We start from the raw sequence: 27,428 nt of genomic DNA, 5'->3' as shown, positions 1-27,428 counted from the left end.
GAATTGAACAGAGAGATGGTACTCTTCCAGGTAACCTTATATTGAAATACAGTGATTTTAAATGATATATGATAAGTACTTTAAAAACTCCATAGTGTTTTGAGAATTCAGAGAAAGATAAGACCTTTCCTCACTGGGTGATAAAGTGTCTTTGTAGAAAAGACAGTGTAGGAACTAGATTTAACAAGCAGTATAATTTCCAAAGACATAAATAGGGGAAAAAACATTTTTAGGCAAATGGAAAGATATGGTCCAACTCACAGAAGAGGAAAGCAGAGAGCACATTTGAGAAAAATCAAATAATTTGGTTGCAACATATGGCCCATGAAGAGCAGTAAGAACATAAGATGACAAAACTATAAAAATCAAATCCAACCACCTACCTAATGTTTGAATGCCGTCCCTTTTATAGTCTATTCCATTTTGGAACAGCTGTGAATATTAGTAATATGATAGTGTTTACAGTCTACTGGGAAAGGCAGACAATTTAACAGGCAATGACAATAAATTGTGATAAGTGCTATAGTAATGGAAATGCAAAGTGATTTGCAACCTAGAGTGGGGATAGGAAAAGCTCCCTAGCCAGGATTCCAAGCTATAGACCTGAGGTATAATTATCAGCCAGGCCAAAGAAATAGGGCTGAGGGTTGGTGCACATGCAGCATATGCAAAGACCTGAAGCCAGAGGGCAAGATTTGTTTTAGGAATTGAGAGAAGGAAGTCACACCAAGTCAGAACTTGGAACAGAGAATATCAAGAGAATATAATGAAGAAGTAAAAAAGCAGTCCTCAAAATGCTCCATAAACCACGTTAAAGAATTTACATTTTTAAGGAATAAAGTTCCAGGCATCACTAGGTACCCACTGAAGAGTTTAGAGTGAAGTAGTGACCTGCTTATATTCTTATTTTAAAGAATCATTCTAGCGGACCTAGGAGAAAGCTTTGGAATAGGACAAGACCTGAGAAAGGTAGACCGGTTAGGAAGCTAGTGTGGCAATCTGAGTCCTAGTCTCTGATATTAGCAGCAGAGGAAGAAGAGGGTGAGAAGTTTCTAGGGACAGTTTTGGCGGGAATGGGGTCTGGGTCTGGGTTTGGGTTTGGAGTCTTTTGTGAAGTTTTTAGTGTAAGTGAAATCATGAGAGGTAATAAAATCATCCAAGGAATGAGGGATCCATTTAGCAGATATAAGATCTGAGTCCAGAACCCTGAGAAAGATCAACACTTGATCAAAGGACAGAAAAGTACTCCAACTAAAAGAGAATGTGGAAGAAACCTTGAGGAGCAAGTAGTCTCAGAAGTCAAGGGAAGACTATTTCAATAGAGAGGGGTCAGTATTGTCAACTGCACTTCCAGAATAAAAGTGCCCATTACAATCAGCCACGTGAAGGTCTTCCAGATCTTGGCAAGAACAGCGTGGAGGAGAATGATGGAGACTGAAGCCAGACTGTAGTTGATGGAAGAATAAGTAGGAAGGGCTTATATACTATTCTCCCAAGGAACGGGGTGGTGAAAAAGAGGAGAAAAAAGGACAGAATGGGATTCAGGAAGGGTATCTGTTTCCAAGCCAGGAGAGACTTGAGCATAGTTAAATGCAACAGGAAGGAACTGGTAGTGAGGTCCATGTTGAGAGTACAGCACCAAGTGGAGTATTCAAAATGTGATATGGAATGAGACCCAGGACACGATTTGTTTTCAAAAGGAGAAAGGGTACATATTTTATTGTAACTGCATGGAAGGGCAAAAGGATAAGCGTGAATGCAAGTAAATTTCTATGTTCAATAGCAGGATGTTCAGTAAGAGCTCTGTTGGATTCTGCTTTCCATAAAATGGAGAAAGTAAAGCACTGGTGAGTATCTAGCATCAGAGACTTTCAAAGAATAAAGAATGAACTAGTGGCCTAGAGCAACACAGTTGAACTGGTGCACAGCTCTGAGGGCTCTGCTGAGGGTGGAGGCCATGACCTCACCATGCCCTGATCTGTACAATTGCAATTTTTTTCAACTGTTCTCAGCAGCTTCTGCTCAGTGACAGGAAGACAGAGAGTTGGATTTAACCACAGTTGCAGATGTGACATAAGTATGAATAAATAGTTGAGTGACCGTTCAATGGAGTACTGAAAAAAAAAGATAATTTTAATGGGGGTGTCTCAGCGATATATGAAGATAGAAGGAGGCTATATTGACTAGGGTATATAATATTACCTGTTGTAAAAATATACCCCCTCTCCCAAAAGGTTCTGTGGCTTAACATAATAGATCATTTTTTCATTCGCATCAAGTTCAAAGGCAAGGAGAGGGTCATCTTCCATGGGGTGTTAGGACCCAGGTTCCTTCTACCCAGTGAGTCACATCCTCGGCTCTGGAGTCCTCCCGTAGTCTTCTGTATCTGGGTGGCAGATGAAGTCGTGGGAGAACATAGAGAATGGTGGGAGTTTTTAAAGTACGAGATGTAGAAGTAGCACTCCTCACTTCCACACACATTCTGTTGTCTTATCACATGGCTGCCTCAAAACACTCTGAGAAGCATCTGACCTGCCAGAGAGGTGCAGAGTCAAGTTAGGAGGCTTTGTAATGATCTAAGCATAAAGAAGTAAATAAGTTAAACAAGCCATAAAGCAGTTGAAATGAAAAGGAAAGCATACTGATTTTCTGAGAAAAAACGCAGAATTTGGGGATTGCTTGGATCAAGGGTGATAAGCAAGGTTCTATCTAAAGCAAAGCATTAAAAGGAACTATGAGGTGGAATTCCAGGGTCAGTGAGGCCTATCCTATTTAAAGTTATGACTCCTTCCCCCAACGTGTCCCATGTCCCTTTACACGGCACAGTTCTTTTTCATAGCACATGTCACCTTACACTATATAATTTACTTTCTTGTGATTGTCTTTCTCCTTCTACCATAATGTAAGCAAATCAGGGACAGGGTTTTTGTTTATTGCTCTTTCCTCAGGACCTAAAACAGGATCTGGCATGCCGATGGTTATTGAGTTATTACTTGTGTAATGATTGAATGTCATGAAATTAACAAGATTTGTTATGGTGAAATCAAGTGAAAATGGAAAATACATGCACATACTTACTAAAGCTGGCTTAGCTGTAGAAAGAGAAGGAATGTTCAAACATCCTAACAAGAGATTTGAGGCTACATATTTGAAGAAACAGTAGACTCAGGGAAATTAGTTTTAAGGGGGAGTGGAAGATGACATTTGGTTTCAAAAATGTCATATAGTTGGGGCCCCTGGGTGACTCAGTTAAGCCTCTGACTTCTGATGTCAGCTCAGGTCATGATCTCAGGATCATGAGATGGAACCCTGTGTTGGGCTCCCACCTGGGCATGGCACCTGTTTAGATTCTCTCTCTCTCTCCTTCTGCCCCACTCCCTCTCTTCCTGCCCCCACAACACTCTCTGTCTAGAAAGAAAGAAAGAAAGAAAGAAAGAAAGAAAGAAAGAAAGAAAGAAAGAAAGAAAGAAATAGTGAGGGGCACCTGGGTGGGCTCAGTGGTTAAGCATCTACCTTTGGGTCAGGTGGTGATCCTGGGGTCCTGGGCTCCAGTCCCACATCCGATTTCCCACAAGCAGGCTGCTTCTCCCTTTGTATATGTCTCTCTCTCTTTCTCTCTCTCTCTGTTTCTTGTGAATAAATAAATAAATATCTTTTAAAAATGTGTATTTTTTTTAAATCGAAGTCTCAGGATAATAAGAGGAAAGCCTCATGATAAGATGGAAGGCTATTCAATGGGCAATGGAAGTTCTGAGCAAAATTTTATCATCTAGGAACATTCAAGGACAATTAATCTAGTGACTTCCTATTGGATATAATAAAAATATCACAACTTAATTCTGTCAAAAAATATTCTTATGAGAAAATATTCACTTCTTATTTAAGTCAAATCAGTATTTTATTTAAAGTGCACCTTATACATAAAGGAAATCTAAAGCTTGTTTTCTCATGATTCCGCTGAAAAGTGATCGGCGCCAGCGCCCTCGTGTGGTGGCTCTAGGTAGAAATAGGTTTACCCCTTGTGTCTGAATTGCACAGCTCCTTGGTCACATGATGGAAGAACATACCTTTTTTATTATTCTGTTTTCTGTATCTTTGGGGAATAGAGAAATAACTTCTTTTCCCTAAAAATCTTTCTCTTCATATTTATCCTACTCCAAAGTAAGAGCTTAAATATGGATGCTGGCCAAAGTCCAAATGAACATACACATGCTAGATAGATGACCTAAAGTTTTTTTTTAATTCAAATTTTCAGTAAATTGCCATAGAAATGATTTTTCATTGCTATTCTAAATTGCTATTCTCAAGGTTTTGATTTTTATCTGAATTAGCTATTCTGTAATTTAATTGGAAGTAAGGAAAATCATTAATGCCATCACCATATGTAAAAATGCTTAGAAATATTGAAGACAATGTCCAAGCTCCACAACAACTAATAATTAGGTTTTTCAAATAAATTAATTGCTAATACTCCAGTTATGACTTCACTTTGTAGACTAGTTAGCCTGATATTCAGCTAATGCTTCCTCCTATCTAATATACCAAAAGGAACTTAGCCAGTGACCTCCAACATGATCTCGGCCAAAATCAATTCTTTTTATTTTTATTTATTTTTTTTGTTTTTATTTATTTATGATAGTCACACAGAGAAAGAGAGAGAGGCAGAGACATAGGCAGAGGGAGAAGCAGGCTCCATGCACCGGGAGCCCGACGTGGGATTCGATCCCGGGTCTCCAGGATCGTGCCCTGGGCCAAAGGCAGGTGCCAAACCGCTGCGCCACCCAGAAATCCCCAAAATCAATTTTCTAATTCAGCACCAAAAAAATACACTTTATGATATTTATGGTGTTATGTTTTTTCTTTATAAAACATTGAAATTATAGTAAAATATCCTAGATGGCCCCACTTTTACTTTTTTCTATCTCCATCAGAATAATATGGGACATGTTATACCATATTTGAAAAAAACTCCAATAAGATCAATTGAAGAGTAGTTTTGAAGGCCAATTGTTACATAAGACTTAAATATCCACAGACTCTCTAAAATTGATATAGTATGAGTTTCAGAAGTATCTGAGCCTCTAGAGAATTTTAGAAAATTCTGAACATTTTAATAAATAGAAAAAAATGGAAGGGTTTACCTGTATATAGTTATGAATAAGCAACAGTTTCTCTTAACTACTTTTTAGAACACAGTACAATAAAATGAGCATGAATAATTCAATATAATTATCTAAAATGATTAGTTAGAATCTAAAATGGAAAATAGGTAAAATAAAAAGTCCTCAATTTACAAAAAGTTTATTTCTAAAAGTTTATTTACAAGTCACTTATTTTGAATGCATGGTATATGATTTCTTGGGATAGGAAGAGATATACTTAATGGTTGCTTTTTAGATTAGCCTTCAAAAAATGTTGTTTAACCATTAAAACAATTGAAATATTTTTCACTAAATGATTTAAACGCAAATGATTTACACTAGGTTCTTGCATAAAGAAAATACAGTGATATGAGAGAGTATGACATTTTAAATATTTTTAGAATACTGTACACTGAGAAAATAGATTGTTATCATCAAGAACATGGAGTCTGAAAGGACAGCTTTCATATCCATCATTGGTCAGCTCTACTATCCTAGGCAAGGTACTCGATGTCTCTGTGTTTCATTTCCCTCATCCAAAAAATGCAAATAAAAATAGGACACTCCTTCATTTTGCTGAAAAGATTTCATGCCTTAACATTATGTACCAAGTGCTTATGACAGTTCTTTCGTTCACAGTAGGCTCAAACAGTGTTATAATGTTATTCTGCACACTTGTGCTTAATAAAATGCAGGAATTAATCAAATATAGATGCTGCAAGAATGCAAAATATGGTAAAAACTAACATTTTTATCTTTCAATCCAATTCTGTAAGATCTTCATTGAAAGAAATGTACAAGTGAAAATATATGCATTCGCCACTCTATTACTTGTCAATTCTGTACAGTGTGAAACTTTGCAGTATAAAGTTTAAAAATGTTAAAGTATCCAAATTTTAGAAGTATAAATTTTATCCCAAAGAAGTAGACTGTTAAATACGCAATAAAATTATTTCCCTATCCCTTCAGGGTCAAAATTGTACTTCTCACATGTTTCATCTTAAATATCTCTGAGCTTTAAGAATGCAAAGAGGCAATAAATTAATAAAAGCAAAAAATGCAAAGAAGCTTCTGCAACATTCTGAAACAATCATACCCAAAGGCAAAGTGAAAATCAATGAGGTAAGCCTGTTCATAGACGCTCTCCAGACGAACATGAAAATTATAGTCTTTAAATGTTAAAAAAAAAAAAAGTATTTCTATTTTCTGTCCAAAAAAAATGAATAGAAAGACTGCTAACATTAAAGAGATTTTTTTTTAAGAGTTTCTTCTCTAAAAGTGTATTCATTCTTCAAATTAAAATAGAGACAGATAAAGAGATCCGGGCAGTTTCGACCCCATACACATTTGATATTAGCTGAAACAGTGACAAATGCAAGGCTACAGGGCTGAGAGAAATACAAGGGCTAAGAGATTCCCTTGTTTTCCTTCCTCCAATCTTTCAGGGAAGAGAGCACGTTAACTTTTGTCCTCCTCTATTACATAGTGACTCCCTGCTCTCTTTTACAAAGCCAGGGGGTGGCGCTGTGGCACCATTTGTCGAGATTTTAGCTTCAATTCCTCAGGTTTCTATAAGCAGTAGCATTTTGTGAAGAATCAAGCCCTCTTTTGAAAAATAAATTATATTAAACGCACTTTATTCTTCTCTTTAGTGCTAAGCAAGCCCACCATTTAAGTCCTTATGGTTATTTTAATGTTTATTCTCTTTACAAGGATGTTTCTAAAACCTATACATATAGGTGTCTTAATATACTTTCTAAAAGATTGAGAGGTTGTGGCATTTTTTTCTTAGTCCATGGAAATAAAAAGAAAATGATTATGCTTTGTCCATATTGTTTTTATATATCCATAATTTATATATAAGGTCCTATGACACTTCCTAACCCCAACTGGTACCCAAATCTTCAGGAAAAAAAATTTTTTTAAGGCTTTTCCTCAGCAAAGGTAAACTCAGGTTTAATCCTAATCTTCTCTTAACAATTGGTGAGAATGCTTTGTTTCTCTTGAAAGTGATGTGATGAGGTTAATCTGGTGATGCCTCTAATTGTCCTGTCTCTCTCTTCCTCTGTGGATCTCATTAAACCACCTTCTTGTAAGTCTGAGTTTCATCTGACTTACACCCCAAAGATGAAAATTGAAAACCGATTTGGCTGATGCAAAAGTATGAATGAAGCCATGTTCTTCCCCATCCACTTTGCTATCAGCGTTCTTCTCCTTTTACCTTTGGCCCTCCTTGAACAAAAATCATTCTGGGTAACCCTACCATACCCCTTCTACCCCATTTTGAACTCTGAATAAAGTGAATGTCAGAACAACACATAAATGAATGCAACTATCAGAATGCTAGGTCCAAGTAGACATGTCACAGGTGAAAAATAAACCCCAAGAAAAAACCCCAAGACACATCAGGAAAAGGCAACATGCAACTTTAAAGTCTATATAACAACGGCCTTGTGACCAAGGTGCAATCTCAGCATCAGCCACATTATCTTGATGAAAGAGCTGGGGTGGAGAGAAGGATTCAAGAGAGTCGTGATGCCCCAGCAGGAGGTACCCTGTTCCCCTGCCCACTGCCACAGCCACTGCTTCAGGGAGGCCCTTGGAAGCATGGCACTTCAGATTTCACAGATTTTCCCACATCTTTTAGGTAACTTGGGAGGCAGGGTCCGTGCAATTTAGCTACAGTCCTTTGTAATTACTTTTTCTTTTTTTTTTTTTTTTTTAAGATTTATTTATTTATTTGTGATAGAGAGAGAGAGAGAGAGGCAGAGACACGGGAGGAGGGAGAAGCAGGCTCCATGCCAGGAGCCCGACACGGGACCCGATCCTGGGACTCCAGGATCGCTCCCTGGGCCAAAGGCAGGCGCTAAACCACTGAGCCACCCAGGGATTCCCTGTAATTACTTTTTCAATGGAAACTATATTCTCTTCCAAAAAAAAAACCTGAGTTGATGTCCAATATGCCAAACAGATTAAAGCAGTACTTTAAATACCTATTTACTCTATAGCTTAAGAATTATGAAATTGACTTATGGAAAAGCAATAAAAGAAGAAAGTGGATGTCCTAGACCAAAGACTGGGCATTCCACTTATTTTGGTGTTTTAATGCGGCCACATACAAAATTACTATAAGAATGTATCTGTACCATAGAATTTGAGGGAAGCCATTCCTAACCTACTTTAATGATGGCTTATGTCTCTATGAGACAAAAAAGATTACACTGGAAAAATTGGATTCTAATAATGAAGATAAAGACATTGATCTATAACATGCTTTAAAAGCCCTTTTTCTGGAACAAAGCCCTGACTCCCCCCAGCCCCCACACACACACCAGTTCCATTTTGTTAGGCAACTTCCAATTCTTCCTATGTGTAGAGTTAGTTTCCAATATGTTTCTATGGGAATTACAGCCATCATTGATGGTTGTCAATAACTGAACATGCCTTTTTTCTCTATTTCAATAGTCCTTGTTCTAATTGTCATCTAAAGTTGTAATATTGAGGTGCACTTAAAACCAAATAGTCCTAGAAATCATCTTCCTGATTTCCACAATGCCACTTAGTCCTTATGTGCACAAGGTGCTTCAGTTGAGAAGAATTTTCTGATGGACAATGGGATGAGGCCAAGTCTCAAAGGTTCAGAAGCTCCTTGGATGAAAGAAATAGGAAAGGAAATGAGAGAAGCACCCTGTCTTCTCATTGTGCCTCCCTCAGCCAATTTTCACGTCTTGGCGCTCTCTTCTAGAGCTTTTAAAATCAAAAGGGGGAAATGAGGTGACAAGAGGGATAATGTCAAGAATCCGGCCTGTTGTCAGGGACCAGTTGTGGGTTATCAATCTAAAGTGAAGTGGAATTCTCTTCGAAAGATAAAGGCTTTCTTATTTTTCCCATCTGTGCGTGCACACCCACACCCACACACATGCACACACACACCCATGATTTACCTGATTGTAGATTTTCTTTGGGGAGACTGTGAATAAGATGGTAGAAAGTAATTTGTTTCCATCATAAATGCTTCTCCAAACTAGAAAGGCAAACTCCTAACAGAAATTCTACCAGGGTGCCTCCAATTCTGAGCATAAATGATAGGTTCCTTTTTAGATGGCAGTGATACGTCTGTGGAGTTTTATTTCCAGGGAGACAGGGCAGGATTTGCTGCTATGCAGACTGAATAATGTTGGAAGCCAACATCATGTCACATTTTGTGTGCACTTTCCAAAGATTAATCCAAGCGTTACAAATGGGACACAGACTGCCATTGTCCCCGGGACACTTTAATAACCCACACCTACAATATTCAACCTGTTGTTTGCATAGGGACAACTTTGCGACACAAAAACCCACCAGAACGACTTGGGGAAAGGAGCCATGGAGAGGCAGAGACCCAGGCGCCACGGCACCTCCACATTTCATCCTTCATGGCAAATGAGTCTGTTTGGAGTTTATTTATGCTTGGGGATGGGGGTCGTGCAGCTTGCTTTCTTCAAAGCACCTCAGCGAGCATGTCTTAAATCTGCTGCGTGCTAACTTGGTTTCTTCCTCGTGTTGCACTTTCAGCAGGCTTTGCCAACTTGCAGATAATTTTTGTTTTGTTTTGCATAATGCAGCTCAAATTAAGTAACATGGCCACATGCCCTCAGGATTTAAATTGTGCCTGGCTAGCTTCTTTTCTTTTTTCTCCCCATCCCCCTCCTTTCCTCACAATTCCTGGCATCTGTTGTTCTACTAGGATATTCTTCAAGGATGGAGGACTCAGTAGAGGAAGAGGAGAACTAATAATTTTCACATTCCCCAGTTCATCATCTTTAAGCACTCCTATGCAGTTCTTAATTATTATTACTTTCGTATTTACTTTAGAAAACAAATGCTAATGGCCTAGTAGATCAGAACTTATAACCAAGTTTCATTTCCAGTTGAAAATAGCAGTAACATTTTTCATTTAAGATATTTTTAATATAGAGATAGAAACACTTATGAAAATAATGAACAGAATCACAAATAGTTATGTTTAATCCTAGTAATTTTATGAATAGTGTCATAAAAGTAAGTTTTTTTCTTTTCATAATACATAATACTTTGTATATGGTAGTGTATCTGTAAACCATTGGAAGAAATCAAAACTCAAGAGAAATCAAAAATATATTTAAGAGGAAATCATGAGGCTAAGAGATTTATAAAAGCATCATGAATGGAAAGATTATGTGCGTGTAAATAAAATATATTATACTTATCCATTGACAGCCATACGCAATTCACTTAATTTCTACTTTAATTACGGGTCTTAATTATGTGGAAAATGACAAAAGACAGGAGAAAATAAACTAAAACCTGCTAGTATACATTTTGTTCAAGGACATGTTCCCACAATTTAAACTTAAACTTGCTACTTATTTAAATAAATATCAATAAATCCATAATACTACAACATTTCAAATCTACCTTTAGGGCTTGATATAACTTTTTAATTAAAATTATTGTATTTCCCTAATTTAACATTTTAATTTTTATTATCATCATTATAACCAGGTGGGTAAGTACAGGCTTTCTCTTGATTTACATAAATATTATTAACGTTGAGAAATAAAAATAATATGATTACATGGGAATATGTGTGTGATGCAGTCAGTTGAGTCTTAAAAGCAAGTATAGGGACGCCTGGATGGCTCAGTGGTTGAGCGTCTGCCTTCAGCTCAGGTCATGATCCAGGGTCCTGGGACTGAGTCCCATGTTGGGCTCCCTGCATGGAGCCTGCTTCTCCCTCTGCCTGTGTCTCTGCCTCTCTCTCTGCGTCTCTCATGAATAAATAAATAAAATATATATTTTTTAAAGCAAGTAAATTAGTGGCAAGTAGTTCGTGTGAAAAAGTGTGTGTAGATTGCTTTGACTTGCTGAGCTGAGTTTGAGGCAGTAACATGACAGAGCTGGTAGGGGAGAGAGTCAAGGGAGCATGTGGAGGGACCCAAGTTTGTTCTCTGCTCAGGGTCCCACAAGGCTGGGATAAAGCTGTTGGCTGAGCTGCATCCCTTCTGGAGCCAGGGATTCCCTTCCAAGTTCATTTGGTGTTGAAAGAACGCCACCCCTTGCAATCATAGGTCTGAATCCCCTCTTCTGCTGATGTTTGGTCAGAGGCCTCTCAGAGCTCCCAAGGCTGCTCACCATCCCTCTCCATGAGGCCTTTTTCATAAGACCTCTTGTACCTCAAACCTCTCTGACTTCTGGAAGGGCCCAGTCCTTTTTAGGGGCTTGCCCGATTAGCTCAGGCTCAACCAGATCCTCTGACTTTTGAGTAACTCCAAGTTAACTGATTAGTAACCTAATCACAGGAGTGCTAGTCCATCATATTCACAGGGCCTGTGTACACTCAAGGGGCAAGGATTATACAGAACTCATATAGCAGCATGTGGGAACGTTGAGGGCCATCTTAGAATTCTGCTTTGCACAAAAGCTAATTACAGATAGTGAAACGGTTGTGAAGGAGATAAAGTAGGAAATAGAAGGGGCAGAGAAGGCCTCCCTGGGGCAGTAATATTTGATCTGAGACTTGCAAGGCAAAGAATGGGCCTTTGTGGAAATGCACTTCCAAGAGGGTATTGTGTCACTATTCAAATTCAACATTTTATTATAATATTGTTATAATTTCATTTATATGTCAAAGTGCCCGCTTCTTGAGATTTTTATAACAAAGAAATTCCTGCTTCTACTGCATGTTTTAAAATAAAACTTCTTTTTCCAGAAGCTCTTATTTTCCTCAGGACAGAGAATCTGTCTGCGGTGTGTTTGAGCTGTGAGCTGCCTTTCCTAGAAGCCCTGCAGAGAAATGTCTCAATAGCAATTGGTGGGGAGATGCCAAGGCAGTTTGCCCTTGGAAAGACAAAAAGAAAATCCCCGACAAACTAACAATTATAATTTCATTGTGGAGACTGTGTCAAAACCACTCAGGCATTAATTCCAAAAGCATCTATGGTAGGATATTTTTGAAACAAGAATTTATGTTCTGCTTTCTACAGTTTTCCCCTCCTTTCTACACCAAGCATGGAGCAAAGCCCTTTGTGTTGCTTTACCGGGGGGGATTTTGCAAAGTGGAAAGCAGAGCTGGCAAATGTTTTTCCTGCCTTTGGTACACACTTAAAGTTATCAGAGATGATGTCAGAAGATCGAAATATACAGAAATGCCAGACAGTGACCCTGGAAACATCAAATCAGAGGGGCAGACAGGTTCCCCAGAGTAAAAAAAAAGGAGGGAAGGGGGATGAATTGGGGGAGAGGGTGAAAGGGGACCCAGAAAGGAGGCTGGTAGTGCAGGACTCCAGTCTCTCCAAATAATCTTACTTCCAAAACACAAAAAGAAGCAGCAAAGCCTTTGGACTTGAAAGGGATTCTCCCCTCAGCCTGGGACATGAGCATCTCATTAGAAAACCACTGTGGACCCATGACAAGAGAAAGTTCTAGATAAGGTGGCTGGTGCTTAAAGATCCAGGACCTGGGCCCGAACTCTATTTGAGGGCATGCATGTGGGGGCGGGAGGACAAGGGGGAAGAACCTCACTAAAGACTGTGACTGAATTCCCCAAGTCAACTTTAAATCACATGTGAGTTTATAGACTGTACATTGTGCACATAATGTCGAGGACTTCTGTATCAGGCCCATCAAGGAACTGTTAACAAATTCTGTCCTCAGTAAGTGGAATTGCTCTCGCACATGTTGTTGCCAACACAGAATGAATTTTGCTAGCTTAAATGCTTTGAGGCATTTCTGTATCTCTGACATTACAGGCTCCCTCTACCTTCTCAAATGCCACCTCCTACTCTTAGAAAAAACAGAAATGGACCCATTAGCCAGAGTCCTGGGTTTATCTGTTCTCAGTCATTTTTTGAGTACTCTTTATTATCCATGTGTCCTGAGATTAACGAGATAAATAATGGCAGTTCCTGCCTTTTGTCTGAGAGTGGAGAAAGGCAAGAGAGAGAAAAGCGGTCAGAGGTATGCACAGTGGTTACTCGCCAATGTTCAGGAATCACAAAACAGGAGTTCCAACCTAAGCTCTTCCAATGCTTTAGCTGTCTAATCTTGGGAAAACGTTTAATGATCCTGAACTTGTTATCTCATCCATTAAATAATTCCTACAATGAGTGATTCTTGCCTCGTGGTGACGGTGTGGCTAAAAGATGGTCTTTATGAAAGTTTATTACTGTAAATGAGCCACTATGCTGTATCTTAAGGACTGTGGTATTGTATTTAAATTTTTTTTTAATTTTTGTTTATTTATGATAGTCACAGAGAGAGAAAGGAGAGGCAGAGACATAGGCAGAGGGAGAAGCAGGCTCCGTGCACCGGGAACCCGACGTGGGATTCGATCCCGGGTCTCCAGGATCACGCCCTGGGCCAAAGGCAGGCGCTAAACCGCTGCACCACCCAGGGATCCCCTGTGGTATTGTATTTATGTCACTCTATGTCAGTTTTTTTCAGTCAACCCATCTCTGTTGAGGATCAGCTATGCTGCTAGATTTGAGTGATAAAAGTTATGCAAACTCTTCAAGTCTGCCTCCTTTGTAAAATTAGATATTTGGAATAGATCCCTAAAGTCCCTCAAAATTGGTAGTGAGCTCAAAGGGGAACTGTACAAAATACCAGTCCATTGTTCCTTCGAAAAATATTTGTATCATATCCACACAGTCATATAAAGGAGAGGAGAGGGGATCCCTGGGTGGCTCCGGGGTTTGGCCCCTGCCTTCGGCCCAGGGCGTGGTCCTGAAGTCCCAGGATCGAGTCCCACATCTGGCTCCCTGTGTGGCGCCTGCTTCTCCTCTGTCTGTGTCTTGTCTCTGCCCCTCTCTCTCTCTATCTGTGTCTCTCATGAATAAATAAATAAAATATTTTTTAAAAAAAGAGGGGGAGAAGGGAAGAACTAGAAACAAAAGACAAAAAATATTAAATTAAGCCAAGCAACTATATAAAATTTCAAATAATTGAATCATTTCACAATTCCAGTAGTGAAATAGGGGATGTGACCAGCTGGTAAATTTAATCAGTAAAAGTAACCAATTAGTATTATTTGGGTAGATGTAATATTTCAAGTATATATCCTTTTACTCTATATGTAATAAAAAGTTTAATTTAAACTGATCAAATTCAGTCAACTAATTTCTAATCCATTTGCTATGTTTTGCTTCTGTTTATTTTTTTTTTATTTTTTTTTTTTTGCTTCTGTTTAAAAAGAAAAATATTTGAAGGAGTTCATATCTGTTTCCCAAGAGGTTTCTCTAAACATCATTGTAATACTTTCCAGTGAGACACTAAATCTTATTTTAGTGACTAGTCAAATAAATGGAAAGCATTGCCAGGTCTAGAACTTGTCACTCTACTTTAAAAGGCTGAATTTCATTCAAATTTTCATATTTTAAAAAATAAATGCACTTTTATTGCCTGGGTTTGGATTATGAAGAGTATGTGTTACTTTGATACTTGGCACGCCAAACTCCGATGTCCCTTTGTGGGTCAAAGAAAACACCTCTACAGAAAGGAAGGAAGAGATAGAAAACAACTAACCATAGCAAGACAAGATTTCTGGCACCATTAAACTAGGTAATATGACAACTGGTGCAGGGCAGTGTGACACACAGCAATGATCCTGTGTAAACTGGGAGGTCCTGTGTGCATTGCTCCTTCAGAACTGTGGCTTTCATGGACGTTTATAAACAGGATGAGATTATTATGTGACCCTTTGCATGCAGCCACTGCCTAAAGCTGGGGAGCGTTGCAAAGTGTGATAGGCACCTATATATCTTATCAAATTTAGGATCAAATAATTTGGAAGCATTCAGTATCTAGAAATGCTACATAACATTAGACAGAAATAGATTAGTTTACATTGCATCAGAAAGATAAAAATACTTCTTTTGTACTCTTCTATGTGTAGTTGTATTCAAGATATGTTTTTTGTTTAAGTAAAACAAACTCATTGAACTATGGATAACATTTAAATGAGTATTGTGAATCCCCAGCCTTTTCTATTTTCAAAGAAATTTTTCTAATGTTACGTATATATATTTGCATAAATATTCATAAATAGTAACTGAGGTACATGTGGAAGGAATTCAAGAGACACAGTAGTTATAAAAGTTATTTTATGGCTATTCCCAATTTGTTGAAACAATCCTCTCATATTATTGTTTAAAACATGTATTTGACCAATATTTAAATCATTGAATTATATCAATTGAATTGATATATCAATTCAATTATATCAATTCAGTTAATATAAGAAAGACAGAAAGACAAATCATTTTCTGTCTTTCTTTTAAGCTGTAGATATAGAGGCCAAAGTAAAAAGAATAGGGGCAATTAGCTGGTTGACTTGTTATCTGAGCATAAAATATGTTGGGAAATGCTGAATGGATTCAATGATACCACTAATTATTTTCCTAGGGTGAATAGGTAATGTCATTAGCACAAACACATAAATACTGCTCAATACATTTACTAAACTGAATTTAATTTAATTGAAAATAATCAACTACTTGCTTATCAAATTTCCTTTTTTTCTCTAGATTCTTCAGCTGGTAGCATATTATTTTTCAGTAGGCCTAGCAACATGAGAGTGAACTCACTTATGCAAAAGTAAACTATACACTTAATTAATATAGATTGGTTCTCTAAACCAATCAAACAAACCAGATAATTACTAAAATTTTAGTTACCATGCTTTCCCAATTGTTTGGTTTTAAAAATAAAAGATTTCTCTTAGAGACTTGGGTAAAAATTGAATTTAACTATTATCTGAACACCTTAAAGCGGTAAGTTTGTATATGTTGTAAACTTAAACTGGATTGTTTTTCCTTATTTTCTGTTTGTTGTTTTTTTTTTATTTTCAGTTCCAAGTTCTAATTCAGTGACATAGTCCTGAAAGATTTGCCACATAAAGTATAATATGTGAGTAAACAGAGATATTTTAAATTAGACATAACACCATTTTATTAAATATTTTTAGTTTATGAACATAGAAATACTGATATGGGATGTAAAATAATTAACTCCTCCTTCTATCTAGACTTTCTATTAATAATATAGATCATGCCTTCTAACAATAGTTTGACAATACTTACAGCAGCATTTCTTTCAACCTCAGGAATAAGTAAATAGAAAGTTAAAGCACTGCACTTTCTCACCTCATTTTTTAACAAATAGGACCATGTGTCATTGAAAATCTCAGCTTTGTTGATGCCATCACATCAGTGAAATGGAAACAAACTAATTTATAAATTATAGGGGAAATTTGATTAAACTAACAAATATATAAATGCATAGAAACGTATCTCAGGTTAAATTACTATCATCAGCTCCATCCAGGTTAAAATTCTCACCAAACGCTTACCTCACTATTAAATTTTATATTATACATCCCTTTAGAATAATACATGTGGAAAATATTGCACATTTGCCCCCCTTCTCATGTGTTCTGAAGCTGTTTCAGAGAGAGAAAATCCAGCTTCTGGGCTGGAATCTTTCTGGCTGTTGCACAGTAGCTGCTTCAGACCTGTGTGCTTATGTTTCCGATTCCTGGGAAGTTCTCTTTGCCACAGGGCGTGCCCTGAAACACATCAAAAGAACCAAGTTCTACAAAAGAAAAAAGAAACTCAAGTAGGCTTGAACATACAAAGAGAGGGAGAAAGAGATGAGAAAGGGGCCAGGCAGAGTGTTGAATACAAAATGAGTTCAACCAACCCCAGGAGCTCTTCGCCACTTACATTTATCTTGTTCTGGGAGGGGGGCGTCAAAACCAGCCCTGACATAAACCACCCACTGCCATTGACTTTGACTCTATGTGTGAAGGAGTGAGTGTGTGTTTGTGTGTATGTGTGTGTGTGGTACATAAAAAGGAACAGATTTCATAAGGTATCACTGTTACCTCACAAAAACTGAAAAGACAATGTTTAAAAACACGTATCACCAGAGTCCTAAGTAAATACATTTAGCATGATTTTGCATTTAACAAATCAATAGTATTTATATCAAAATCTTCTAATTGTGCATTGCTTTAACATCTTTGCTGCAGTATTTGCATTGTACTTTCTGTGCTCGGTATCATAAAGCATGTGACATTTTGCATTTCTACCTGCAGTATCTTTTTAGACGTTTAATTTTCAGAGTTATAGCTGATGGTCAAAATCTCTGCCACCAGATACATTCTGTATGATAAATTTTTAAAAAAATTAAAATGTAAATGGTCCAAAAAGCTGAAAAATAAGAAGTCTATGCTAATTTTATCTTTGAAAGTAATGCCCCAAAATTCTGATTCTGTGTTGTTTGATAAATTGATAAATCCCTTCAGATGATCATGTTCCTGAATGTCTGCACAAATTTTCTATAGCTAGAAAGTGTAATGTCAGGTTTGCCTACACTGCAGTTGTGTAATGGAAAATGGCCTCTAAATTTTGGTGGTGTGGAGGTAAGTAAATTAGCAGTGAAGGGGAAGGGATGAACTTGCAAAAAAAAAAAAAAAAGAGGGGGGAGAGAGAGAGAGAGAGAGAAAATACTATCAAAAAGACTTTTCTTACTAGTAAGATTTTAAAACATTACATAAGAGGCACACTTAAAACTTCAACACAAGTTTTTGTTATCAAGAATGACCATTATAAATAGTAGATTCAAGATTGGTTTTGGTGCATAGGAAGCTATCATCTAATGTGCTGGTATTAATTTTCTAATACAGATCAGTTGAATTGTAGTGTGGATCTACCAATAGCATCAGACTTATTTTAATTTGTTGCTCACCTGAGTCTTTCTTATTTCTACTTCACTGTGTTTGCATTATTATTATGTCTCTATAGACTACTGATGGATTGTCATTATAATATAATTCTCACGTGTTGCTTTTGTTAATTGGTATTCAATACAAAAACTAAAAAAAAATTTAAAAGATTTTTGCACAAGGACATACGTGCATTTAGGTGAGTATGTGAAGTTTTCTTGGTGGACTGTGCCAAGAAGTGCTCTGATGGCCTCACTTGAACAAAGAGCATTAGTCAGTCAGCAGTCTGGAAAGAAAAGGTAAAATCCCTGTGCCCATGCACAGCAGAAGTATATGGCTTTAACTCAAGTGATCTTTCAAACTCATTTACAGACTCCTTCTCAGTTGCAGCTTTCTTTCAGTTTCTTCAGCAAATAAAATAATTTAAAATTTTAAACAGTAAGAGTTGAGGCAATCATGTTCAGCTCTGATACATCAGTAATAACAAAATTAAAATTATGTGATCTCAGTTTCATTTCTATGGTGAATTATCCAAAAAGTCCATTCAGAAAGAGAGCAAGAGAGAGAAACAGAAGTAATAAAGAAAAAAAAAAAACTTATAATTCTGAATGTCGATAGTCCTGGTCCCAGTTTTTTTCTCCCTTCAAAATCAGCCCCTTTTCAAACCTGTCACACAAATTCACCATATGATTTTATGTGGTCACTTGTTTTGTTTGTGATGAGCCTGTAAACCACCACAAAGTGTAAAAGAAACAATGCGAACGCAGACAGAAGATTTTCCTAAAGATTAAAAACAAAAACAACATAGAACATTACATTCCCCACATCGCAGCCAAATGCCAGGGGTAGTGTGTGATGTTTCCAGGCTGAACAAACCGCAGAGCATCACTGAGTTGGTCAAAGATAAAAAGAAAAGCACATCACAGCTTTTACGTGGCCCTCTGAATTCTGCAGGTCAAATAATTCACTCTAAACTGCAGGCTTTACAAGCTGGAAGGTCAGTCAGTCTCGACCCTGGATGTCATGGTGCTCTTAGCAGGCAGCAACTTGCCTTGGGTAATGCCCTCAGAGGGTATTTACTGGCTTCCTAGAGTACTCTGTCCTCTCAGAGGGAAATCCTCTTCTACGTGACTGATGGGACTGTATTTTAAGCAATACATGAACAGACCATTTGAAAAACTGATCATTTATTAAATCAAGCTCCAAGCACTTAGAGATATGTTAGTTGTTCCATTGATATATTTCATGATCATCTCAAAATTCAAATACCCCAAACCAGTCTCTTGTCTTCTATTCATATTTCTATCTGTCTAAAGAGCACTCCTCCCGCCTCCAGAGGTGGCCGGGGCTAGGAGCATAGGCTCTGAGGTGGGGCTGCTACTTATTAGAGTGTGACTTTGAACAAATCTCTAGACTTCTCTGAACTATTTCCCTATCAGAACAATAGAGATGATAATTGTTCTCATTTGATACAATTGTTGTGGAGATTAAATGAGATTGAATTAGAAATTAAACCAAGGTGTTTGATGCAACCTATAACAGTGATTCAATAAATCTTTATTATTACAAAATAATCTTTGACTAATGTTTCTTGATTGTTCACACCGGCCAACTCCAGAGACTCATTCACTTGGCATCTGTGCCTTTTTCCCTTACATTCTTAGTGCTTGGTTCTAGACTCTTATCTCCTCATAACTAGACTGCTTTAGTCTATAATAATTTCAACTGATCCTCTAGTTCATTTTTATTTCATTCCAACATATATGTCACTGCCAGTTTGAGTTTTTATAAGTAATGCTTTCAGCAGTTCTGTCTACTGCTGTTAAAAATCTTTCCTGTTTCCTTTTTCCTATTCCTCTGCCTTCAAGAGCCTACACATTTCAGATTCTGCTCAATCTATTCATTATTCCCTGATGGAAAAATCAGTTTGCTCTAGACAATTTTCTGCTGTATAATTTTTCTCAATGTAACACAGTATTATTTGCCACTCTATTTCTCGCTTCTAGGGGTCATAGAGACTGAAAAGTTTGTGTACTTTTGCCCTTAATTAAAAATACCCTCGGGCAGTTGCCTTCAGCCCAGGGCAGGATCCTGGAGACCTGGGATGCAGTCCCGTGTGGGCTCCCTGCATGGAGCCTGCTTCTCCCTCTGCCTGTGACTCTGCCCCTCTCTCTGTGTCTCTCATGAATAAACAAATGAAATCTTGAAGAAAAAAAAAAAAAAACCTTGAACTTATCAGAATTCTAGCCATCCCCACAAAATCAGTTCTACCTTCTCACGATTTCTTCCTTCTTTATTCCAGTACTTGAGCTTTTCCTCTGGAGCTACTATAAGTCTGTATTATTTAATTTAGTGGTTGGTTATATGGAATCTTCAGGTCTTGGATACTGTTTTGTATATAATAGACATTTCCCTAAGATCCCAGGCTATTAAGGGCACGAATTCATGTCATATACAAGTGTACTTCTTATTTTCCAAAGAACCTAATTTAATTCTAAGACAACTAGAATAATAAATAACTAGTAATTGATTAATTATTTACTTTTCATGGGGAAAAATGTGTATTTTTTTAAGTGACTGGTTTTTTTCACGTGTTTTTCTAGTCCACGGTTTCCTAAACTTTGTGCTACGTAGCACTAGTTCTCCACGATGCTCAAAAACTCAACTCATGTTGAAATGTTGGGGAAATACTGAGTTAAAATAGTTAAATTAGTTTGTTTACTGCAAGGCTTCCCAGGGCTTTATAACTTGTATAATTTAAGGCTTCAAGAATGGTAAATAGTAAGCAGTATTTCCCAAATCCACTTAGTGATCAAACCCACTTCCTGGAATTTGTGTTCACAGGGTTCAGTCTGAGGAATTTGAATGTTGTGTAAAGCCTATGGAACAGATTTCTATCTTTAGCTCAAACCATTTGCATAACTGAAATAACTGGGTTTTTCTAATGTAATTAACTGGCCACTGCCATAAATCCCCTAACACTATTAGAGACACTTAGGTTTCTCTAAATTCTAGAATGTTAGCAAAGATTTTGATAGATATAAAACCTGGGCACAAGTTCTCCTAACAAAGAGGCAAGGATCACACTAATGCCTTCAGAAGCAGTTCTAAGTTAAAAATCATGATCTATGCCTAGGTTCAAGGCTACTGCTATTGATCTAAATTTTTATGATTCTCTTATTTAATGGCTAAATTATGAGGTCTACACCTTAGGTTTCAAGAAAAAGGGAAGTCCCGTACTTAAGAGCACATATTCAATCATCAATAGTTGAATGAATATAGAAGGTGTGATATAGACATATAGATATATATACTATATTAGCCATGGGAAAAAAATACCTTGCCATTTGCAACAACATGGTTGGGCCTAGAGGGTATTATACTAAGTGAAATAAGTCAGACAGAGAAAGACAAATACTATATGCTTTCGCTCCTTAGTGGAGCCTGAAAACAAGACAAATGAACAAACAAACAAAAAAACAGGACCAGACTGGTAAATACAGAGAAGAAACTGATGGTTGCCAGAGGGGAGGGAGTGTGGAGGGATGGGAAAAATGGGTGAAGGGGAGTGGGAGGTACAGGCCTCCCACTATAGAATGGATAAGTTATGAAAATGAAAGGTACAACATAGGGAAATGTAGTCAATGGTATTGTAATAGCATTGTATGGTGACAGATGGTAGCTATGCTTGTGGTGAGCATTGCATGATGTAGAATCATGTTGAATCACTATGTTGTACACTTTAATATAACATTGTGTGTCAACTAAACTTCAGTTTAAAAAAAAAGAGCACATATTTAAATACGTAGGTTTGAATGTATTGAGCAATATCAAATCCAATTAGTGATCACAACTTTAATAGGTTTTATATCACCATTGCTATTAGTTGTAAAAGCTTATGTGTGGTCAGAAACTAGTAACTAAGTCAAGACCTAAGGAAACAGGTTGCAGGACATTACATGTAATTGTAGATCCACACCAACTTTGACTCTGTGTGAGGGTGATACTCACTTTGTCCTCTGGTGAAGATATCCTAGGCCTTATCCAGTCCAGTGTAACCTACCAATGCATCCTAATCCAGACCTGGCTGAACTCCAAGGCCCTCCCTTAAACAGGTTCTAATGAACCAGCAGTCAGTATACCCTGCTTTCTGATGGCTGCCGGGAGTCCAGAAAACCTACGAAGCCCAACATGGGAGGTTTGCAATGGCTGTAATCATGCTCCACTTTGTTTACAATGGACCTTTAAAGTGGAGCCAATGCCTTGTAAGTAGTGGTAGAACCATGGAAAGCCAAACCTTGCCTGAAATCAACCTTGATGTGACCTTATGCTTTGTTTTCCCACAGGCTTCATCCCTGCAGAATGAAACTACAACATCTGAAAGAAGGAATGTTTGGCCATTAAGGCCATGTTTGAAACTTGGCGCCAATACTTGGAGAAGCCAAGCATCCAGTCATAGCCTGCACCAATCATCACAACTGGGAGGTCCTCTGGATGATCCGTAACCTCTACCAGCACCACAGCTGCTGATCTCTTTCCCACCTACTGATTTCAGGACCTGATAGATCCTGAATACCCAAAACTGGTGAGCTAATGTACTATATCCTAAATTAAAAATTCTTATTCATTCCAAGGAAGTTGAACTCACCAGGTTGTGACACCCAAACAATCTTTGTTGTAACCCACTTAGAGAAGAGCAACAACAGGACTGCCATTTCAACCAAAGGTTATGGGTCTTGCCCAAGCCAGCCCATTAGCCTTGGAGGGATGCTTCTATGCAGTGGACTTCTTGTCTATGTGTCCTGGTCGGGAGCATTCACACTGAGGTCCAAGTCTGTACTATAGCAGCTTTGTCCTCCAGCTTCTACCTATTTAAGATACACCACAGTCTCAACTGTGGGTCTTGGGACTTCTGATGGCCAAGTGTTCAGGAAGACATGGAGGACCAAGGAGAATATGTCTTGGCAGAATCAAAGCAGAAAAAGACACAGGCCTTTTCCAACCCTATTGAAATACTGGTGATTGTGATGAATCATCTTTGGAGAATTATGTCACAGAGCTCTGTCCATATTACTAAAACAACATTATCTTCACATTTGTCCAAATGATCCACTTTTCTCTATGCTAAGGGACATTGCCTCACCCCCAATGGCCATCAAATATCTGCATTCTGCATGGATCCCTGGCTAATGCAGAGCCTCCTGTTTGAGTCCACATCTAGCAAATTTGTCATTGTAGATAAAGATCACTTGGATTATGAGATCACACTCTGGAATAGCAGTGCCATGTATACTACCCACCACCAAAATAACTGAGTATTCTCTATACCTGGCCCCATATTCATCTATAATACCTCTTCCATGCCAATCAATCTCTTACAAGTAAAATGTGGAAGCACCCCATAAAACATCTCAATCCCTCTCGAATTCAACCAGTTTTTATTGAGGACCTATCATGTGCCCAGTACTGTATTAAATTCTGAGACTACAATGATGAATGAGTCATAGTGCTTGCCCCTAATGAGTTTACATTCCAATGGGGATGTCAGACAATTAAACAGCATGGTGAGTGCTAGAGCATTGTAATGATGGCCATGAGAATTCCCTCATCTCTGTTCTTTGACCACCCAAGGAGCTCCTAGTTGCCCAGGCTGATTCACAGATGATCTTCTAATATGCCAAAGCAACCCACAAGATTCAAGCCAACAAGCAACAGTCCCCTGGGGACCCCCTGCAAGTGGTGATCCTATGGATTCTGGTTACTAATGTATTATTTCTAAATCACCTGACTTTTGAACAAGTTAGATGCTCACTTACTAAGCGCCTTCTCATGTCATCAAACTGGTAGCCGTCAGATTGTAGCTGCTCATAGGTGGAATCAGGCTGTAAAGTTAGAAAATGTGGCTTCAAGCTTGGGTCCTGGCACTATTATGACTGTGGGCAAATCACTTAAACCCTTTGGTCTTTGGTGTCTTTCTTTGCAAAATAAAAATAAAAACATTATATACTGTACCTACCTCACAGGGTTGTTGTGAGAATCAAGTGAAAATGTTTGTGAAAGCACTTTGTAAACTTTTTTATTTTTGATCACCCCATTTCTCATGGGTTCTTTCTTCTCCCTACCAAATACAATAGTATAACCTACCAGAAGGATGTACTATCACACCAGCCCCCCATGCAAGTGAATGATACAAGAAGATAAAGTACATGCCCTCCTGGATATCTGGTTTCAGTATGGGAATTCTGATGCCTCACAAGATGACAAGTATAGAAGCCACAGGACCAAAGCCAGGGCCCTATCGCCATACAGACATTCCACCATTAACACTTGACTGGACCCAGATACTGGTCAGCCCTCTTAAGGGAAGGCTTTCCCCAGAACCCATTGTAAAGAACCTATTATTGGCCCCAGAGAACTAACCAGACAACAATAATTCAGGGAATCACCTGGGCTCTAGCTGCCAAAGGAATCACCAGCCACTCCAGTGGGGAACATGCCTCCCAAGATAGAGCAAGAAGACTTGGTGAAAGGAGACACTGACTCAAACAAAATACAAGCCATCCTTACCACCTGACTATTCCAGTTGGGCTGGCAAGAGAAACTCCTAGGCATTCATTTAAAGCAAAGATTTGGTGACACATTTCTTCTTTAAGCACAGTCTTTCCCTCAAGCCAAACTGGCTCTTGTGTTTCTGATTTTGACTTGTCTGTTCCCTGTCTGTCCAACAGACATGTGCTGAGATGTACTCAGGGGCTTGCAAGTCTTATATGTTCCTCTTACACACACACACACACACACACACACACACAGCCCAATGAGGAATCCCACACATGTTTCCTATGCTACCCCCATAGATAAGCCCTAACCTGACCTCCTATTTCTGCTGGGTCAAAATCGATTCTGGACTGGCTGATCAAATTTGAGCTCCATCTCATTGAAAGTCTATCCCAGGTTGGAACACTGACTGTATTTCAGTCCTGGATAGAAGTTTAAATAGAGCACTTATGGAGCCATTGATACCCAGAAATCCTTTAAGAAAAAAAAAAATTGATTTTTGCCTTCTACTTCGAATACACCACCTTCTTCAAAACCAAGAACATATTAGCATGTGCCTCCAGGATTAGCATGAAGTTTCTGTAATAGATCTCCTGAGTGAAGAGAATGATGATTACGTTACAAAAGATCAGACAGGATTGGCATCCCACAAGCTCTGGAGTAAGATCTTCAGCCTAAAATATAAAATTTCAACTATAATCCATTCTTCAGTTTCCTGGAGCAAGGAAAGAGATTTATAGGAAAAATGTCAATTCAATGTTTGTATCACTTTTCAATGTTTATATCAATTTTAAAATATTTTTAAATGTAATGAAAAATAATTCACAATTTCCTCTTTGCCATTATGTCAGAATAGTGATCTAATCTACAAACCTGATGAGCTGAGAAATTCCCAAATCTTTTCTTAAGGTTCTACTATTCAATTTTCATTTTCAATACTTGTAATTTTTTTACATTAAAACAGTGTCTTTTAGTTTACAATCACTACTTGTTGTGGGAAGGGAGCCAGAGAGACTCAGAGCACCAGCCACCCAAGGTCAGAGGCACTGAGCCAAAGGACCCAGCAAAGAGAGGCCCAAGCCAAGAAGAAAAGCTGTTGCTGAAATGACAGACCAAGCATATGAAATAAGATGATCTCCAGGTCATGGTAGTTGAGAAAGAAGAATAGACAGATCCAAACTGGGAAGCAGATTAAGATGTTGGAGTTAGTATCAGGACGGGTACAGCCGGGCAAGAGAAGGAGTCACCTCTGCCACACGTTGTCTGTCTCACAGCAGCTTTTCCTGTGAGTCCCAATATTAGAGCCTAGTTTTGCAGAAGTAAAATCCTCAGTATCACTGATGTCACTTACAGAGCCAGCCCCAAATAGAAAACTTTCCTTACCCACAGGCATGCTTTTTGCCATCTTGGTTGATAGAATTTTTCTTTTTCAGAGATTTTTAGTTTTGTCATAAATCTTTGATGAATTATTTTATCAATAAAAAATAAACAATAACACTCAATAAATAATTTCCCTGGTGGAATTCCAGTTCCTTCTTTGGTGATTAAAAATTGGTGATTAAAAAGAATTACTTTCATTGATAGTTTGCCTGCCCTTGCATGGCCAAAGCCCTACAGGACAGAAAGAACATTCTAACAAAGATTACACGTAAGTGAGCCAGAAACAATTACAATGAAACACTAGGCAGGGGTAGGCAGAGGGATGTCTGACAGTGACACATAGCTTAACCTTAGTCTGCAAATTGTACCTCTCTTTCAAAAGTCACAGGCGATCAACTCTCCCACTGTCACGTCAAGACACAGAGACTGCCCAGTGAAAGACAGACAGACAGACAGGATAGAAAAGAATAATGCAGGCAGCATTTTGCAGAAAGAGGTAGCTGGATGCAGAGACCAGCCACTCCCCATGGCCCACAGTAGTGCCAGGTTTTTCAGAGAACTCACATTAGACGTTCCAGCAGTACATGGAACCAGGCCAGTAGACACAACAGTGGAGAGAGCAGGGACATTTCTGTAATTAAAGACTGAACCCAGCACACTTTCAAACAGACGAAGAACTCTCTACTATTGGCAACAAGGAACTGATTTTGTTGAGGTGGATGTTCTTACTGAACCTGGTAAATCATGAATAAGTGTGCAAGTAAAGGACATCAGTGGATTACAGCCCTTTGGTTAAGAATAAAGAAGATAATTTGAACAGTACTGGGAGAACCTGATCCACAAGCTCCCTAATAGGAGAGACTGGAAGTTGCTAACAGAGGAGTGTAGTTGTGTGTTCTTTTTCCAAAATGCCATGTATACAGTTATGCCTAACCTGACTGCCTAGTAAATTGCAAATGGTTCTTATCTTTTGTGTGAGTTCAATTCTTCTCTATTGAGTCTTTTCACAGTCTTTATAAAGTCCAGAGTTTATTAAGAACTTTCACAGTTAACAGAATACCTGTTAGTATATGAAACAGACACTGATAATTGCCTGCAATATTCTAGAATGACCTAGCCAAATAAGCAACACTTCTTTACTTAATAAAATTATTTTAAACTGAATAGGTATAAATAATATCAGGAAAACGTAATACTTTCTATTAGAGCAGCTGTAGTATAAATATAATCCCAAACTTCCCATCTTCCATTTGCCCACAAACAAAACAAAATTTCTGGAAGCTGAAAATCTACATAGGCAGTTTTATTTTCTTACTAGATACAAAATGTGGCAGTAACTAAACCATTCTTTGAAGGAACTAATAAAGTTGAAGTTAAACTGCTCGAAAGCATTCTTTCTTTTGATTTATGTTGACTGAGGAACCATTCGTGTTCCAGACCATGTGTTAACACAGTGGGCAAAATCAGAGAGGTCACACTCTGGGTCGGAGAATGATATTAAATAAATAATCATACCAAGGAGTGAATGTGTAATTACCAACTGAGGTTAAATTTCTAAGGAAAGGAATAAGACACCATAAGAGTGTATGACAAAGAACCCTGAC

At 38.1% G+C, this 27,428-nt stretch overlaps 1 protein-coding gene and 1 long non-coding RNA gene across 3 annotated transcripts in view; one reads left to right on the top strand and one right to left on the bottom strand.

Moving 5' to 3' along the window:
- Positions 1–26,790, top strand: part of GRID2 (glutamate ionotropic receptor delta type subunit 2) — a 1,471,756-nt gene extending 1,444,966 nt beyond the window's left edge. Inside the window, exons 16-17 of one of the 2 annotated variants that reach the window (XM_038582130.1) lie at positions 16,013–16,070; positions 22,236–22,362. In XM_038582130.1, coding sequence (XP_038438058.1) covers positions 16,013–16,033 — 21 coding nt within the window. In that variant the 3' untranslated portion in view covers positions 16,034–16,070; positions 22,236–22,362. Of the gene's footprint in view, positions 1–16,012; positions 16,071–22,235 lie in introns of both variants that reach the window. The other variant, XM_038582129.1, reaches the window with a different exon arrangement.
- LOC119867187 lies at positions 1,715–3,565 on the bottom strand. Its single transcript, XR_005382849.1, has 3 exons — positions 3,514–3,565; positions 2,203–2,532; positions 1,715–2,114 (listed from the first exon to the last, which is right to left on the bottom strand). It is a non-coding gene; the product is annotated as an uncharacterized LOC119867187 (long non-coding RNA).
- Positions 26,791–27,428: the final 638 nt, after the last annotated feature.

The sequence above is a fragment of the Canis lupus genome, chromosome 32 (assembly GCF_011100685.1).
Source record: "Canis lupus familiaris isolate Mischka breed German Shepherd chromosome 32, alternate assembly UU_Cfam_GSD_1.0, whole genome shotgun sequence".
NCBI lineage: Eukaryota > Metazoa > Chordata > Mammalia > Carnivora > Canidae > Canis > Canis lupus.
This window is presented reverse-complemented; position numbering and strand designations above follow the sequence as displayed.